The sequence below is a fragment of the Anser brachyrhynchus genome, assembly GCF_964034855.1.
Source record: "Anser brachyrhynchus genome assembly, chromosome: 9".
In the NCBI taxonomy this organism is placed as follows: Eukaryota; Metazoa; Chordata; class Aves; order Anseriformes; family Anatidae; genus Anser; species Anser brachyrhynchus.
In genome coordinates, this window is record NC_137703.1 from 13034395 (window position 1) to 13052185 (window position 17791).

Genomic DNA, 17791 nt, shown 5'->3' on the forward strand with positions numbered 1-17791 from the left:
TCACTAGAAAAAAAATCTAGTATTTTAGTTTCTAAGTTACTGTGCCATTGTCACGTGGGATGTAGAAAATATAGTAAAGAAGCTCTTCCGTTGGGTCATCCCTTCTATAATGCAGTACCAATGACATTTTAAAAACACTAAGAAAATCCAAGTATTCTGTATTATAGCAACATCTAAGGTCACCAACAGCTTTCATGCATATTTTAAAATAGTTTAAATAAATACAGGTAAAACAACAACCATTAAGTGATGTTACTATTGAAGAGTATCAACCTAGTCCAGAAAATTAAGTCAAATTCTCAGTCTCAAAACTCTTTTTAGTTGAAGGCATCCAGCCAGCCACAAGAGGCAGAATTTAACTTGCTGATACAGTGAGACCTGACAGTGCATCAATAATAGGAAAGAAGACCCATAGGCAGGTAAAATCCTTATTAAAACAGACAAATTACAGAACGTCAGTATTCTCTCAATCCTCAATACATGTAATTTAGCTGGAGAAAAACACTATTCCTCATTCTCAGGACTGGACTATTCTCACTTCCCAGACAGCACCTACAGTCTGTACACCTGACATTTTAATGGAGAGACATTCTCTAAGGTCTTCTTCATGTTCTGAATATAAATCGGCGATCTAAACCAAATCAGAGTCTTAAGCGTAACTTTCATTCTTCAGTGACCACACATCAACATGTTCTTCAACAGCTTCAAAAAGGCAAACACACTCCTGAAGTGAATACATTTAATAAAATTTAGTGCTACAGAATAACCCATTGTAATGCTTAGCAAGAACACACATACAACCCGCTAAGAGCAGTAAGTCAGAGGCTTAAAAAAGAAAAAGCTAGTTTATACATAATTCACACAGATTTCGTTCACATATTAATGACAGAGGGGCAGACTCAGCTAAAATTCACGGTCACCTGAAAAGCAGAAACTAAGACGTGAATTCTCCTAAACCACCTGGGGTAGTAATAAAGTACTCTAACTTACCCACCTTCTTTGTTTCATTTTTACCTGCTGTAAATTACTGCTCACAGTGTTCTAAGATACTAAATCAAATTAATTTAATAAAGAACTGGGTAAGACCCAGAGTCAGCAGTTCTGCTTCCATGCAAATCAAGATACTTCCAGCCCTATCATGCTGATCTGCGACAATGCAAACAAAACTTGCTAACATGCAAACTGATGATGAAGTGGGGAAAGTCTTAAAGGCCATCCTCTGGGTTTGCTTCTTGATTCTTGGAAAACAGAGCTAAAGTCTGTGTCAACAAGGAGAGAAATATGAAACCAGAAACCTTTCCTTTTAATATCCAAGCTAGAGAAATCTAAACAATCTTAAGATAAAACAACAAACACATAGATCTTAAAAAGACAAAACTGAATTAATGTGCATGCACTCAAATGACGACAGCAAAAAACTAGTCTCCAACCTGAGGCGGCTGGGGTATGGTGAGGCGATATTCTCCTTGTTTGTCTCGATTGAACACAACCTTCCAAAGGATCATATCAAGGAGGACAGTCTGTGAGACATTGCAGTGAGTAGGAAGAATTAAAAAAGTTTATGATCATTGGTTGTTAGTGTGCACATTACAAATAAAACCTGAAATAGCGTGTTAAGGATAGACTAATTCAGTGCCAGGCAAAACAGAGCTTACGTTATTTGTCAGTACTTAAGTGATAAACATTTTCAAGTGCTGACATGAGATATAAGAATATGAACACATACTTTAAACCAATAGCAGTAACGACCAAAACTGCATCCACCAATACAAGTAAAATTCATTAATTCACATTGTTAATGTGCTTCAGTACTCTTAAAAAAACAAACATGAAGCACCAGAGACTTTAGTCCTTAAAGCCATTTCCCCTCAAACCATCTTTAACATTACAGCATACTTCATCCTATAGCTGTGCTTTGTCTGTTTTAAACCCATGGCTTTCACAGAAAAGCTTTTCGTGTGGCAAAGCCAAGCCATCAGTAGGAATTCTGGTGGCTCTGGAAGCTTCACCAGCAGGAACTGTTCCGGATTTTGGAAAAGAGGGTGGAAGTCGAACAGTACGCTCTGTACATCTGGTTATTTTCCTATGACTGTGTGGGTGCACTTCAGAGCCTTGAACAAATCTAGCCATACAGGCCTGAAGTCTATGACTCTCTGATCTTCAGACAGAATCTGTGTTTGACATCTGACTGACTTCTGCCATTGAAGAAGCGGAGCTGATTGACTAGACTTCTATAATGGGCTTTAATACCTGGTAGAAACAATGTGCATATGTTGCAAATCTAGTCTGGCATCCACATGGAAGGAGCAAAAGCTTCACACAGCATTTCAGTAAATAGGTTTGTAACAACCACATTTGGAAATAACTCCTGCTGTAGAAACAACTGAAAAACTACACAGAAGCAGGGACAAAAGTGTCAAACTGGGAAGCCTGACAGAAGAAGAGATCAAATCCTTCCCTGTATCTCATCATTGTGAGGCACTTGAGGGGCAGTTACCAAAGAATTAGCCTGAGCAGAACCAAGTATAGGTGATACACCTACACAGTCCATTGTTGAAAGAAAAATAATATGCCAAGAGCAGGTTTTCCTTAATACTTAGAATGTGGACTGTTGCACGCAATAGTTCTGTAGTGAAAAGTCTGAGAAGAAAATGCAGGCAGGGACACAAGGCCAGGAGGGCAGTGAGCTATGCTGGACGCAAAGGAACGAAACAGACTGCAATTTCTACATGACACACTGGAGCTAATGACTTGGCACCACATTAAAAAGCTTCAGGAAGCCCAGAGTAGTACACTTAGAGGTGGACAAATACAGTTCAAAAGGTGGGACATAAGAAGGCTGAAATTATGGAAGGTGAAGTGTGCACTGTAAAACTAGATGTGGGATTTGAGGATCACTAGACAGGACTTGAATACTAAGCAAGTTTTCCAACGACACTAAATTGAGAGGAGCTGTTGAGTCCCCTCTCTTTGACTAAACAAAGCACTAAGATAGCAGTGAAAGTGGAAGAAACAGGCTTTTAAGTCAAATGCAGCATGTCCCAAACAATTAATGTCACAAAAACCAAATTTTACAATTCTACTCCGCTACTAAAGCATGGGCAACAACATAAATAGGAAATTCCACATAAAGAAATGTGACAAATCATCCCACCAGTTTTGCTAATGAAATTAACTAAAATGTTGTAAGATACCACCTAAAACTTGCAGAGGAAGAAGAGAGTCTGGGGTTTGAAATACTTTGTGAAAGCAATGCTTTACAGGAAATATATTGCTTAGGTCATGCATACTAGGAACTCCAAAGTTTACAGGTGGATGCGGCTACCAACAAGGCCCAGGAGCAGAACCTTACAAACATTTAAGCCAGAGGAGAATCACTTGTCCTCAAGAGACACGTGCTAATACGTGGAGGAACACACTGTGCTAGATCAGACTTTCTACTAGAAAGGGAAGGGGAAGAGGGAAGGGAAAAAAAGTCAGTCTAGGAGGTTTACAATTTATCAGAAAACCAAAAAGCCATGATTCTGCAGAATAACTATATATTTGCAGAGATGGCAATATACACAAAATTCAACAAACAAAAAGGGAGGTAAAGAAGAAAACTAAGAGTTTAGTAGCACAAAAAAAATGGAAGCATGAAGGGGAACATTAAGGGAAGGCTCCATCACAAACAGGGTTAAAGTAACTACAGAAAAATCTTAGAAAGGCACAGGATCATTAAAGAAAGATAAATTTGTGAACAACAAGGCAAAGGCCAAATAATTTAGTATCTACTGTCACGTCTTTTGGAAAAGACAGGTTATCACTTACATGAAAGCGATGAAATATATGTTCCTATCAGGAAGAATGTAATAGCATACATTGCACATTATACTTGGAACACATTTTGATCTCAAAGCCTTGATCGCTTTTATTAAAGTATCCTCAAAACTTTGGTTGATGTTACTTTTAATGATGTGAACAGAAGGGAAAACTTGGTCAACTGGAAAAAGTATTAATGCTGTAGTAATCTTCAAAGGCCAAAGTGGTATGAGCCAAGCAAACATTATGCTGGTTACCTTGATAGCAATCTCTCACATCGTAATAGAAACACTGACTAGAAGGTGCAAATAATATTATATAGTAAAAATGTATACTTGTAAAGTACTAGATAATGTTAAAAGGCTTTTTCATCTTGCAGAAGAAAAACAATAACTAATGGCTGCAACCAAAACCCAAATGTATTCAGGTTGGAAATAAGGCATCATTTTATCAGGAAGAACTAACCACAGGAATAAATGACTAGCTTTGCATCCAGACTTCCTAGAAGATGTGTCTCTTTTAACATAGATTCTCAGAAACAACATGGGTGTACCTGGACAAAAGGCAGGGAGTGTTTCTGCCCATGTTAACTCTTGATTCACAGAAGAGGAGGTTAAAATATCCTGAATGACTGACTTTGGACAAGATCAGGGCTAAAAAATGCAAATCTGCACAAACTTCTGCACTTAGACCAGATCAAGTTATATAGACAGACTTGCATTATTCTGAACATTAAGCTATGTTTATGATCCAATTGAATGAAGATAGGCTCCCATAATGATTTTATATAGTAATATGTTATTCTGACTTGATTTAATGCAGCAAATAAATATGGAGAGTATTCTTGTATGAACTAGTTGAAATAAATTGAGTTTTTCCTTGTGACTAAAAAGGGTTTTAAAGTTATGCTTGTAACACGGAAAACACTGACACCTTAAATCCAGCCTGGAAGGATGTTTTTAGAAATGTAAATCTAGAAAGAAAACAGTGGTCCACTTCCACTGATGTTATGTGAAGAGAAACTTTATAAACAAAAGACAAACCAAGCCCCTAAGAAAAACACTTGATAAGTATTTTTTTTTCCATTTGAATTTCTTACCTCTGTCAACACGGACACAGCTGCATTGATGATAACAATGAAGAGAATTCTTAGGCGCCACTCGTATGGCACACACACGAGCTGTGAAAAAAGTTGCCAGAGGTTAACACCGCAAACATTTAAAAACTTATTCAAAACTGACTCCAAGTTATGGATTCATATGCACATGTAAATATATAACTACATATGCACATAAACCCAGATGTATTAAAACATATTAATACTTAATGCAAGTCCATTAGGTTACATTGCTTCTCATTCTTCTTGTCTCCCTGAGAACATTTTAATGCCTTTAAACACTCATCCAGTTGAAAATTCAATGTGAAGTTTTATCAAAAAAGAGGGATGCTAATTTAAGCATTTCAGTTGTGTCTCTACATCCTGATTTTGAATAAATTACCTCCCCTCCCCCAGAGATTAGAAATTAAAACTCTAAAGGGTCAAGTTTGCTCAAGAGGCAGCCAGCCAGTTATCCCGAGAAGTACAAATACCCACATGTCTGCTGAATCTTACCTCAAGAAATGTGTCAATAGATTCAACGGGATGCAACATGATGAAAAATATGAATACATAAAGAACTATCACAGAAGTAACAAACAGAACTGTAAATAAAAAAAAAAAAACATTTTATTCAGACCATCCCGCAGTCAGAGTTTGACAGGTCTTACATATATCATAGGTTTGCCCTCTAAATATCAGCATCTAAACCTCATGAAGATACTTTTTTTCCACAACACAAGCTATGCTAATATTCATAGAGACAGAACAAAAAAGGACTGAAGTATCTACTTGCAAGAGTTGGGATTTTTTTTGTTATTTCTTTTCGTTTTTGTTTGTTTTTCTTTTGAAACAGGTTAAGACCACAAAGCCAGAGTGATTTAGGAGAAAATTCACAGCAAGCTTTCAGCTGAGTATCTCCATTATCCCTCTCCCAAAGTACTTTATCCTCTCCTTATTGTTGGAATATATATATATATAGATATACAGATATACACAGCCTTATATCTTTGTCTCTAGTTATGCAATAAGTCACAGGTAAACAGAAGTATTTGTTAACAGACCACAACTAAGCACACAACTTTCTACTGAGCAGTTTTTCCCAGTTTGTTACAGTTAAGCTTAAAACAGAGTAATGAGTTCAAGATTCTGAAGACTAGCCAGCTGATTATTAAAATATACCAGATATCTTTTCAACAGAATTATAAGAACATTAGCAAGCAAATACCGCAAACGTACAGGCCAACCAATTTAACATTAGATTATTACAAAAAGCAAAGAGTTCAGTCTTATCAACCTGCCAGAAATGCCATGAGTCAATGAGAAAACTTCAGACAGTGCCATGGCCCTGCCTGCGCTTACAGCATTTCCCAGCTGCATTCTCTTTAAAAGTATATTATACATAATTAACTTTGAAGACATAGATACTCTTGTCTTATACAAACAAAATAACTATTACACCATTGTTTAATACTTCCTTATTTCTGTCTGTGATTACCAGAGGACAATTATACTATGTTCTTCTAGGAACCCTATTCCTGCTGAAGCAGCACATCAGAACTGCAAGCAAGCCATGGATGAGTAAGTGTAAAGTAATTCACTTGGAGTTTTACTTAACCGTATATAATAAGCTAACATCTTATATAGCTGTATATAAGAAAGGACTTACAATTTTTGTAGCATGGTTGTCTAAAGGGCTTTCCTTTAGAAAAGACAATTGCCACTATGAGGTACTGAAAGCTGGATATAAAAAACAAAGTTGTGTTTTCATAATTTTTAATGTTATGTTCATCTTGATGAGTCTCATTCCCATCATGTGCAGAGCTGGTGTTTGTGGCATCCAATATATTACACGCACTACAACACAAACATTTAACACTGAGTTAAGGAGAAAAGGCAAACAAGGCTGAACTGTAGTCATTAACAAAAGAAATGGCAGAACAAATTACTGCAGTAGTTAAAAAAGCATATCCGTGAACACCTACTATACATAATGAGAATTAAACTCAAGATTGTGGCAGGGAAGTAACAATTTTTGTGAATTCTGTGCTTCAAGTTCTTTTATGCTTCCAGCTTGTAAGTTCACTACATGAACTGTATAGGGACTGTCACTGTGGATAGACTCTGAAGACAGGTAAGAAAATACTGTAAACTAGAAAAAAATATTAAAATGAAAACACCTCTTCATTTTCAGAAATATGAATTTGATTTACTGGAACTTTAACAGGAAAACAAAACTTTATATTATAAAGTTGAAGTAGATCTGAACTATGAACTTAAAATTTCAATCTCAACTGTCCCAAAGATGAAGAGTCTTCAGACCCTGCAGTCTGGCTCTGACCCAATCCTGCATCTCAGTCATTGTATAGCTCCTATCTATTAGTATGCTTTTAACAAAAAGAAATGATCAGTAGACTAACAAGTTGCCATACAGAAGTTTAATGTACAAAATCTCCAAAGTAGGTAGATAAAGAAAGAGCATTACTGATGACCCCTTTCTGATCATTACTATATCACATACAGCATCACTGAAACACTTACTCGGATTCTGTTGTCCAAGGTTCATACCAGGGCTGCTGTTTGACCCAAAAAAATCCAAAGGTTTGGAAAGCAAGACAGATGATGATCTGAGACAAAACGGAACACAGAAGTGGACCTGAGATAAGACCTGATGGAGGCCTTCGTGCGACAAGCTCCTTCCAAGCAGGGTTCAGACTCACTGTAAAAAGAAAAAAATATATATTGCATCATAACGGCTTTCAACAGTTAGCCTGTTCACATTCTGTGGAATTAAAATGACTTGCTGATGACCTCTAGAGCTTTACACTTTGGAAATTTACCTGCATAGTCCCAAACTAGGAGTGAGAGACCACCTGGAAAAGATTATACATCCCTAGATTAATGCCACCGTGCCTTATATAGGCCAGTTACTCCTTGCAGCACAAGACTATAATATAAACCATAAGACTTAAGGAATTAGTGCGTCTGGCCAAACTCCAGATATGCCAGTCATAAAATTCTAGGGTGAACTTCCCATTTGTTTCGCACAAGAGCTTATAGCTAGCTTCCTTGATCTTGGTCTCCCATTGCTTCAACGCAGCAATTTCTATTAAACTCGAAAAACAGAATTCTGCTGTTAGTTGATGAAACGAGTGCCAGGGTCGTATGTGGAATTAAATACTTCACCAGATAATAGTTTGCAAGTGTAACAGTTTCTGGACAGAAGTTCAACTAAAAATGCAAGAAGTCAAAACATTTGAGAAAGATCATGTTGGAACAATTACTGTTTTGGATTCCAAAAACAGCTTCCTCACATCAGGTAAGATTTGTGACTTCCTGTACTGTAAAGAGCTACTTTTCTAAGCTCATGCCCATGACCTGCTTTTTGCATGAGGACATTTCACAAACATCAGCTGAATCTGATCCAATACGGAGGTTTGGTGTCTAGTTAGTTTGTTTTTAAATGCAGATACTGTAATAGCTGTAACACCTTAACTGTACACAACCCAGTGCTTATTCCAGTGAACAGTAAAATGTTAAAGAGAATCTGACCACATAAAAATTGCTTCATTGAAGCCAGCAGGGGTAGTTCAGCACAATACTTACTAGTGAAGACAACCACCAAAATGATTGCCAAATCGATGAAGAGAAACTGGAAGTCTCCCAAATTGCTCAGGATCTAGACAGAAACCACAACTGAAACATTGGTAATTTCTTCACACCAAGAAGTATCTTACAGAGAAACTTCATTGCATCAATTGCTTAAATTTTACTCTATACATCAGGCAGTCTCTTGCCAAACTGGATTCCTTTATCTGCAAATTTTGAGTACTCTACAACTGATAGATTAAGAAGGTATGCAAATTTCAGTTTCAAAGTGCACAAGCTTTTTTGTAACTGAAAGCTGTTTCAATTACAACTTACATTACTGAATCTTATAAACCCATGAAATATTAGCTTAGGCATACAGTTCTCTAAATACCATAACTTCCGTATGGAGTCACACAGTTGTCAAAATTTCCACCTCAAAGGTCCATTTGTATTTTGTGATCCAAGTTAAACAGGTCACATGCCATACTGAGAGTCTAATCGCATTAAAAGGAAATACTGCTTGCTTTTTCTCCCTCCTAACATTATATCTGTAGCTGCTCTATTTCAATCCCTGCTTAAAGGGATCATACCATTCTTAAATAAAGCTAGGATATTTTAAAATGTTGACCATTTTTAAGTAATTGAAAAATGTATATTTAACTTTTATGCTTATTTGGACTCCAACTGTAGAGACTCTATTCACAGGCATTAATTATTGCCTTTTTAAAATATATCGTGTTTTTCCAACAGTTAGCACAAAGAATGCAAACAATGCTGAGACTAACATTACTTTTAATCCAAAGACAGTTTTTAGAATGTGAATGTTGCACATTCGCAAAGAAACTTGCAACTATTTCTTAAATATTTAATGAACTTTTGAATCTGAAATACATTGACACTGTGCTTTAACCACAATTAAATACTTACAGAATATAGCAGAGTAACACTGATGTACTGGATAATGCTGTACAATGCCATGAATTTAAATACACAGAAGGAAGTTATTAAAGCAGCACGACCTTCCCTGTCAAAACAAATGCAATCATATAAGTTGAAAGCTTTCTGTGCAAGCAGTTACACTCCACTTAGCAAAACATTAACTGCAATTAAATGTATCCTCAAGCCTTCTGAGTGACACTAGACTGAAGACAAGCGCTCAGACAGAAAAAACAGGGTTCAGAATGGTACAATTTCAAATACAGTCGCTAGTATGCCCACTGAAGTGAGCCACCACCATCCTGCAGTGTTCTCTGCTTTTACATGGCTTTCTAACAGAGGTTTTGAAATGAAGGTTGGCCTGCAAATGCTTCTGTGTAACATAAATTTACTACATGTATTAAATGACCATGCAGTCACAACTACTGACTTCAGAAATGTTTCTGTATATTCATTACTTCGTTAGTTCCACATAGATTAAATTAGATTCTTCTCTGGACCTCTGTCCAAAATTATTATCTAGCTTACAATTCTAGAATCAAAATTGGTCAAACTCCACCTAGGAATTTTTTTTTCTATTTAATATGGTGCTGAAAAGCAAAGACATAGGAAGAATTTTATTGCTTGCAATTACACACAGCCTTTGTGGAAACTAAAGTAGTCATTAAGACATCAAATTAAGTACTAACACATAGAACCCTCTCTCATGCTGTAAGAAATGAGCTTTCTATGGACTAAAGGATTTAAAACAAAATACTAAAGCATACTTTTACAAGTCCTTACTCAGAGTACCTTCAGTAAAGAAACATTTACTTAAAATGTACTGCTTGACCTTTCCTTCAAATAGACCTCCTGTAATATCAAACATATATACTAACACGGCGTAAATAGAATGAGCTACAGAGACACGTTTAAGCTCACAGCAAGTGGCATTACCTGATCAGCTTTGGCACGCAGGAAATATTAGGTGTCCTGGAAGTGAACGGTGATGCCACAGAAGCCTCGAGTTCAGACAAAGATATACCACCATGTGCTCTCTTTAGCGCCTGCCAATTAGTATTGAAATAGAGAACATTTTAAAACATGCTTTGAGCTGTAAAACTTAACTGAGCAGTTGTACACACAAAATAGAAATACTTACACCACAGTCATTTGCACCATCACCACACATGCCCACATAGTAACTATAAAAAACAAACAGATGTTAGGATTCTGGACTATTCCCTAATCATACTACGCTTAACTCACTTCACCAAATACTTCTGTATTATTTGACATGCTCTGGGTTTGTGCAAACAAATAATTCTTGGTGCTAAAAGCAATTACTGTTCCTATTATACATATAAGGAAGCAGACTGAAAAGTAATATTACTCATTATTCATTTGATTAACCTGGCTATCAGCCCTCTATCATTCCGAGAAGGTCTATAGCATCTTTACTGTAAGCAGGACAGACTTTTGTACTATTTTGTATAGCTACGAAGTTTTTTAAAAAAATAATCCTACAAGTGTCAAAGAATAAAATAAAGCTTCTGAAAAATCATGAAGGAAAGAAGTAGTTAAAGGAGTAACAGTCTCTAGGTTAACAGTTTGAGCCTTGACGCTGACTGACAATATATTGACAGTAAGTGAATGGAAATCATCCCATTAGTACTTCTTTAATACGCAAGTTTGATCCATTTGTTCACTAAGCCAAACAATCAGATAAATAAACATGCTAGTCAGTTTAGTTATTCAACACAAAGTTTAATGAAAAGTCTGAAGCTCACACAACTTAGATACCCACAGCTAACCAGTAGATGGTGGTACTCTCATTCTAGGTCAGCTAATAGGCTTATTTACCAACCCTGGGAAGTGATCTTAGCCCAGTCTTTCATTTGATATAAGAGTTATCAGCATACGTTGTTTTTTTTTTTTCTCCTCATCACACCAAATACCCTGTATGTGGATAACCCACCATCCTTTTCTATACTCGAAGAAATACTTACTCTACATTTTGTAAAGCTTCCACCAACTGAGTTTTCTGATCAGGTGCCATGCGAGCGAACACAGTGCCACGTAACACAAGCTGGAAGACAGAAATTTCTTAGTGCTTACAGGACACAGTCTGTTCACCATCAAAAGTGCTCACATTCAAGTAAAATGCTCACCTTGGGTACCAGGTCCTGAAAATGCTCCAAAATCACTGCAAATGACTTTCCATTCATCGCAAAATGGTATTTGGTCATCTGATAATCCTCAAGGCTTTCATGGACCAATTTAACTGGAATATCCTATCAAAAGTAGTTTAAATCTCTAGCTGTAGTGCATTTAAATAGGTACTTTGTAATTTCAAGACAATACACATAGGACTATTCCTCAAGATACCACCCTAGTGCAGGCTTCCCAAAGTTGTACTTGAAAGAAAACCTCATACAACTAAAGCATTTATTTACTAACAAGAATACATGGCGCCACGTTTCCACTACATGTAGCTAAAGCAGTCTTGACAGACTGAAATGTGGAAAAAACCTTCTGCACAGCTACAATGTCAAATCTCTTATTGAAGTTAAAGTAGCTCCTCAAGCTATTTTACTATGCCTCGATATTTTAAAAACTGTAAGTTAAATAGTACAACAGTTTTGAGTTGCTACTTAATGGCAGATTTCCTATTTAAAGGAATAATAATAAGGGAAAAAAACTGAACAGGAAAACTAATTGTTTATACTCTTAAGGGTGTAACAATGCTCAAATTACCTCTGAGTTTATGGCTGGTGATGAACTAGTGCATCTTGCAAGGGTATCTGCATAATGCCAGTTGATTCTGGCAGCCTGCCCATCCTTTGGAGGTAGTGCTTCAGCAATAATGACCTTATCCTGAGGTAGAATCATTCCACAGTCTCTGGCCACAGAGATAGCAGTTAACATGTTATCCCCTGTGAAATAATTGCATTGTAAAAGGTTTGAGTTAAAAAAGGATCTATAGCACGTAATGATATTTAACACAAAAGAAAAAGCTGTAACAAAGTCAGTTTTAAGCCAGGAGGAGGACAACTGCTGAACGTACCAGTAACACCCTTAGGGCCAAACAAGTCTACAGGTACAGATGTCATGGTTTTATCTGTTAAATTCCTCCCCTGCACTAGCATCACGCCTTTTTAAACATGGTTATAGGTCATGCAAAATGAACACAGTCCTGTTGCTACCCATTATAAATTTGTTCCAAAGTTGTAATATTTGTGATTTTAAAAAAGCCAAAGCTCATATCTCATGGAAAACCTAGCACAGATAAACCCAGCCCACAAGCAGGATAAGAAGCTATTCTTACAAAAAATCCAGAGTGACTTACCATAACATAAGTCAAAACAGTAGGGACAAAACCTCAGGAGGTCATGAAGTTCAATCTCCCCTTCAAGGCTAGTTATGAGATTAGACCTGAACTTTCCCCTAGACCAAAGACCTCCAAAGATTTTTCACCCTTCAATTCAATACAAAGTAACTTGTGAATTCTATGAAGTAGAACTGGAATTAACCCCTTTTACTGATTTCAGGCCTCTGACTTGCCAAAACACCTTTCAACCAAAATGAAAGGTCTGAATAGTTTCACAATAGTTTCCAAACTTCATTCTTGCATACATACAGGATAATCCCAGCCTACTGACACTAAAATTTTACTTCATACACTTAGAATTAAAATAAGTCAGTCCAAAAAAAGACTAATTTTTATATTTGGAATATGAACGTTTACATGCTAACCTGTAACCATGACAGTGCGAATGTTGGCTTTACGCAAATCTTCAAGTACAGCAGGGGTTTCTTTCTTTAGTTTGTTTTGCATTATGATTAACCCCATAAAATCCATGTTGGTTTCAATAGCATCTCTGTATAAAAGGAGGCAAGGAGAAGAACATCGGAAGAATTACAGTTATTCGATGTAGTCTAAAGAACCTGTTTCTGGTTATCAAATTAAAGAGAAATTTTTATTTTAATGTGAAAAGGTGTGAAGAATTCACTTTATAAAAAGCGACCCAAGAGAGACCATCATTCTCATTCACTTCTACTCATTTCTTTTGTTTAAATTTAAAATAAAAGCAAAAAACAGTATAAAAAAGCAGTGTTTCTACTCAAGCATAACTGTATGTTTTTTCAATGAGAACTCATTCTAGAAGTTACATTCTCAAAAAGAAAGGTTACTACTGGAAAAAAATGCTCTGAAACAGCATTTACAACCAAATTTTAAGATGTTTAGAATGCACAGCTAATTTCTTTTCCAAATTAGCTGAACCTTAACGTAAAAAGACACCAAATTCCATTGCCAAAGCTACAGATTAATATACACTAAGTAAAGCGACTTATTAATTTTATTTTACATGAAACTCAGTGTATTTACAGGTCTCATGTATTCCACTGCTACTGTAGATTTTAACACCTTATCTTAAATTCCTAGGTTCTGAGCAGAGCACGTATAATGAATACACAGAACAACATGTCAAGACAGAAGCCAGCTAAAGAAGAGTAATAATTGGTTTAAGCCAAAGTAAACTTTATGTGATTAACACAAAGCATGCAGCATTTAAAGCCTGTTACTTAGCTAAAAAATAAAATAAAGTGAAATCACTCTTACCTATTAATAGTTTGAACTTTGTGCCATGTAAGCTTAGACTCCAATTTTCTGTGAGCAAGAGCAATAACTCGAAAGCCCTGCTTAGTGTATTCTTCCAGGACACTTTCAAAGTCAATGGGAACTTAAAAAAAAAAAAGGTCAAGTTTAGAGTTATTAAAATTAGTCACTTTACAGCTGAGCTACACAGGAAAAAAAAACATTAGCTTGTTCCTTACCTGTTTCTGGCTTACACAAGCTGGCAATCACTTCAGGGGCACCTTTCATATAAGCATCCATTCTCTTTTCCCCAAGAGTTTTTGCTATTACACACATACGTTGCAGAACTGAAGAAAATGGAAACTGGCGCACAATTCCAATCTCATAACCGGTCTGTGTAATATGGGACAGAAGAAGAAAAAGGTTATATACATAAATGCTGAAAAAAATAAGAAGAGAGGTAGATGCTTAACTGAAAAATCATACTTACTGAAAGCTCAAACAATTCCTAAAAAAAAGAGAAACATTTATTGTAAATATTTTGAAGTATTTTTCCAGATACAAAGTATTTAAACATAAAACGTTAAATAAATGAATCTATACAACATTCCCAATATAGTTGCACTGCTTCTGTAATGGATTTCATAGAAGTTGAATACGAATGTACTACATCTATTTAGTACCTTTTAGATTAAATGAGACATATCAGAATTTGATTTGTTGATTAGAAATTTCAAGACCTTTCACAGTCCAACCCGTGTCTGCTTAGCCTGTGCAAATGTCGTGGTTTTGGCTGGGATAAAGTTATCTTTGTAAAAGCTTGTATGATGCTGTGTTTTGAATTTTTGATGAAAACTGTGGTAACGCTGCGATGTTTTAGTTGTTGCAGAGCAGTGTTTACACAGAGCCAAGGATTTTCTAGTTTCTTATGCTGCCCTGCCAGCCAGCAGGCCGAGGGTACACAAGAAGCTGGAGGGGGCACAGCCAGGACAGGGGACCCACACTGACCAAAGGGATGCCCCATACCACGTGGCATCATGCTCAACAATAAAAGCTAAGGTAAAGAAGGGGGAAAAATTCAGAGCGATGGTATGTCTTCCCAAGAACCTTTTACATGTGATGAGCCCTACTTTCCTGGAAGCGGCTGCACACCTGCCTGCCAATGGGAAGTAGCAACAAATTCCTTATTTTGCTTTGCTTGTACATGCAGCTTTTGCTTTACCCAGAACTGTCTTTATCTCAGCCCACGAGTTCTCACACTTTTAACCTTTCTGATTCTCTCCCCCATCCTGCCTGGGGGAGAGCAAGCAAGCAGCTGTGTGGTACGTAGCTCCTTGCTTGGGTTAAACCACAATGCTAAATTATAGAAGTACCAGGATATTTCAGAATGAGGCCATGGTTGCTGATTTATACCACAGAAAAATCATGTAGTAAATTTTAAGAATGTTCATAATTTGTCAATTACTGCACGTTAACGACTGCTGTGCACGTACGCTGAGTTCTGAACAAGCTTCTATCCACTGCAGGAGAAGACTCATAGAACAACCATCCTGCTATACCCTCCTGCTAATTTACTCTGTCATAATCTGTGTATAGTCACTCACTCCAATTCCCTGTTTACAAAAAATCTGCTAGGTAAATTTTATTTAACCTAGCACTTAAAACATCCATCTCTAAAAGTACAGGGGTGGCACAAATTCCATACCATGCAGTGACTTTAACAAAACATTATTCTAACTGAAGATGCAAGGTAAGCACACCTAAGTACTTTATTAGCACATTAAGAATTTGGTAATGATACTAACTATAAAATGCCTAGGCTCAAAAAGCATAACCAGCATAACCTTATAACCAGTCGATAAGGGTAACAGTGCTGGCAATCAGTCTGCTCATCTTGAAAGTGCCATATACTTATGCACTATCTTCAACAACAGATTAAATGTTTTCTCTATCTTTGCCATCAAAAAAAATCCCAGTTCTGATAATGTTTGAATTATATCATCCAGGAGCACACCATATAGTAAAAGGTATTCATTAAACACAAAGGATTAGTTTAATTTAACAAATTGCTTTGAATTTTTATACCATTTCTTGATCAGTTGATTGCTTGGATTCTGGAAAAAGTTGTTTTGAAGGTCGAACCACTGTTGGCATGATTCGATTATGAAGGGCTGTTTCCTCTTCTGTTGCTTCTTCTAAAATCTGTATGAATTAGTTGGTTATTTTTAATACATTCATTAACATTGATTTTCTCATAATGTAATTTTCAGGAAAACAACAGCCTTGGAAATCAGCCCAAGGCACAATAATCCTTCTAAACAAGATTTACCATGAGTGTTAAGTGTTCTAATTCAGCAGTTAACTTGAGATCCACTTAGTTATTTTACATTTTTATTATATACAGTAAAATCTTGCCAAGCATCAGAAAGCAGTAAAATCAGCTGTTCAGAGGCTCTCATTTCTATGAATTGTTGCACAGAATAAAATTTAGCAACACTTACATATTAAGACTTCCTTTTCACATTGACATACAGGCATTTTCAAAAGCCTACTGTTTTTAAGTTACGGCTTTCAAAGTCACATAACGACATATCTTGTATTTGAAAGTGCAGGAAACACCAGATTGCTGGACTTTATGCTACTTCTCTTGAAGAAAAGAGACACTTACCCATCCTATTGCTTCAAACATCTTCAGATCAAGTGGGTCCCCAGAAAGTACCCCTTCAATTTTTGTAAGCGAATGACAAGTTGCCATGCAAGCAACAAACTCAGACTTCAGCAAACTTTCGCTGCAAGCCCTCTCTTCCGGCAAAAGGAAACTAAAACAATGAAGTTATAATATACTTAGCACCATAATTATTTAGTATGAGCCAATCCAAAAGGTTTGTTTAGATTAACAGACAAGAATTGACTGTACAAGTCTCTTCACTTCTATTTTTACACATCACAGAAAACAGATTAAGACTCTGCGCTGGAATCTTCAGAAATAGTCAAAACTTTCACTCAAAAATTCTGTTAACTCACACTGTAGTTTGATTTCCTTGTACAAAGGCTTCTTAGCACTTTATATGCAATTCAATTAGCTAAGTCAATTTGTTTCAGCAGCCCAAAAAGTCAAGAGTTAAAAGGGTAGGATTAAGGAAACATGCTGTACTTTAACTGCATCATTTCTGCAGTATGAAATTAACAGGATCTCAGATTTTAACCAATTAAATTCTGCCTCAGCTTTTTAAGAGTTATAACTTTCAGTACATCTCAATCTTATTTTCAGTTGCATTTCTATAGCTCACTGCAGAAACACAAACATTTGATCACATTGAATATTCCATTCTATTCTGCTGAGGCTGTTAGAGCACAACTACGTCTCAAATTTGCTATCAACTCTTTTCTCCTTACCAAGCATTTTCTACCCGTTGAATTCCCCAAAGATCCAAGCCATCCTCAGTAAGCGTGCCAGTCTGCAAAACAAACCAAGGGGAGTGGCAAGAAAAAAAAAAGAGCTTTCAGAACCAAGTTATCCTTGGGCAGAGCAAAAAATTTACAATTAATGAGACATATTACATCTGAACAATGTTTTATTTCATTTTCACTTAAAAATCAAGAATTTAGGACAGAAGATACAAATATCTGCCTAACTTTTTTGCTAGTAATTAAGTTCCAACTTTGTTAAATACCTTAAAAAACATTCAAAGCAATTGTGCCCCACCTTAGGGGCAGGACACAAGAAACAGATCCATAAAATCCACACTCAATAGCTCAACATCTCTGTATTTGGGGGGTGAGGGCAC

General features: G+C 36.4%; 1 protein-coding gene across 6 annotated transcripts in view; it reads right to left on the reverse strand.

Annotated features, from left to right (window-relative positions):
• The window catches only part of ATP13A3 (ATPase 13A3), a 59205-nt gene that overhangs the window by 5188 nt on the left and 36226 nt on the right, over positions 1 to 17791 (reverse strand). For 5 of the 6 annotated variants that reach the window (XM_080604834.1, XM_080604837.1, XM_080604838.1 and 2 more), the window contains 19 exons: positions 17400 to 17461; positions 16672 to 16822; positions 16089 to 16205; positions 14494 to 14511; positions 14243 to 14396; positions 14028 to 14148; positions 13160 to 13284; positions 12161 to 12339; positions 11575 to 11697; positions 11413 to 11492; positions 10566 to 10608; positions 10361 to 10470; positions 9416 to 9512; positions 8504 to 8576; positions 7439 to 7616; positions 6567 to 6754; positions 5414 to 5502; positions 4901 to 4981; positions 1431 to 1520 (listed from right to left, as the gene is read on the reverse strand). In XM_080604834.1, coding sequence (XP_080460960.1) covers positions 1431 to 1520; positions 4901 to 4981; positions 5414 to 5502; positions 6567 to 6754; positions 7439 to 7616; positions 8504 to 8576; positions 9416 to 9512; positions 10361 to 10470; positions 10566 to 10608; positions 11413 to 11492; positions 11575 to 11697; positions 12161 to 12339; positions 13160 to 13284; positions 14028 to 14148; positions 14243 to 14396; positions 14494 to 14511; positions 16089 to 16205; positions 16672 to 16822; positions 17400 to 17461 — 2079 coding nt within the window. The remainder of the gene's footprint in view (positions 1 to 1430; positions 1521 to 4900; positions 4982 to 5413; positions 5503 to 6566; positions 6755 to 7438; positions 7617 to 8503; positions 8577 to 9415; positions 9513 to 10360; positions 10471 to 10565; positions 10609 to 11412; positions 11493 to 11574; positions 11698 to 12160; positions 12340 to 13159; positions 13285 to 14027; positions 14149 to 14242; positions 14397 to 14493; positions 14512 to 16088; positions 16206 to 16671; positions 16823 to 17399; positions 17462 to 17791) is intronic. The other variant, XM_080604835.1, reaches the window with a different exon arrangement.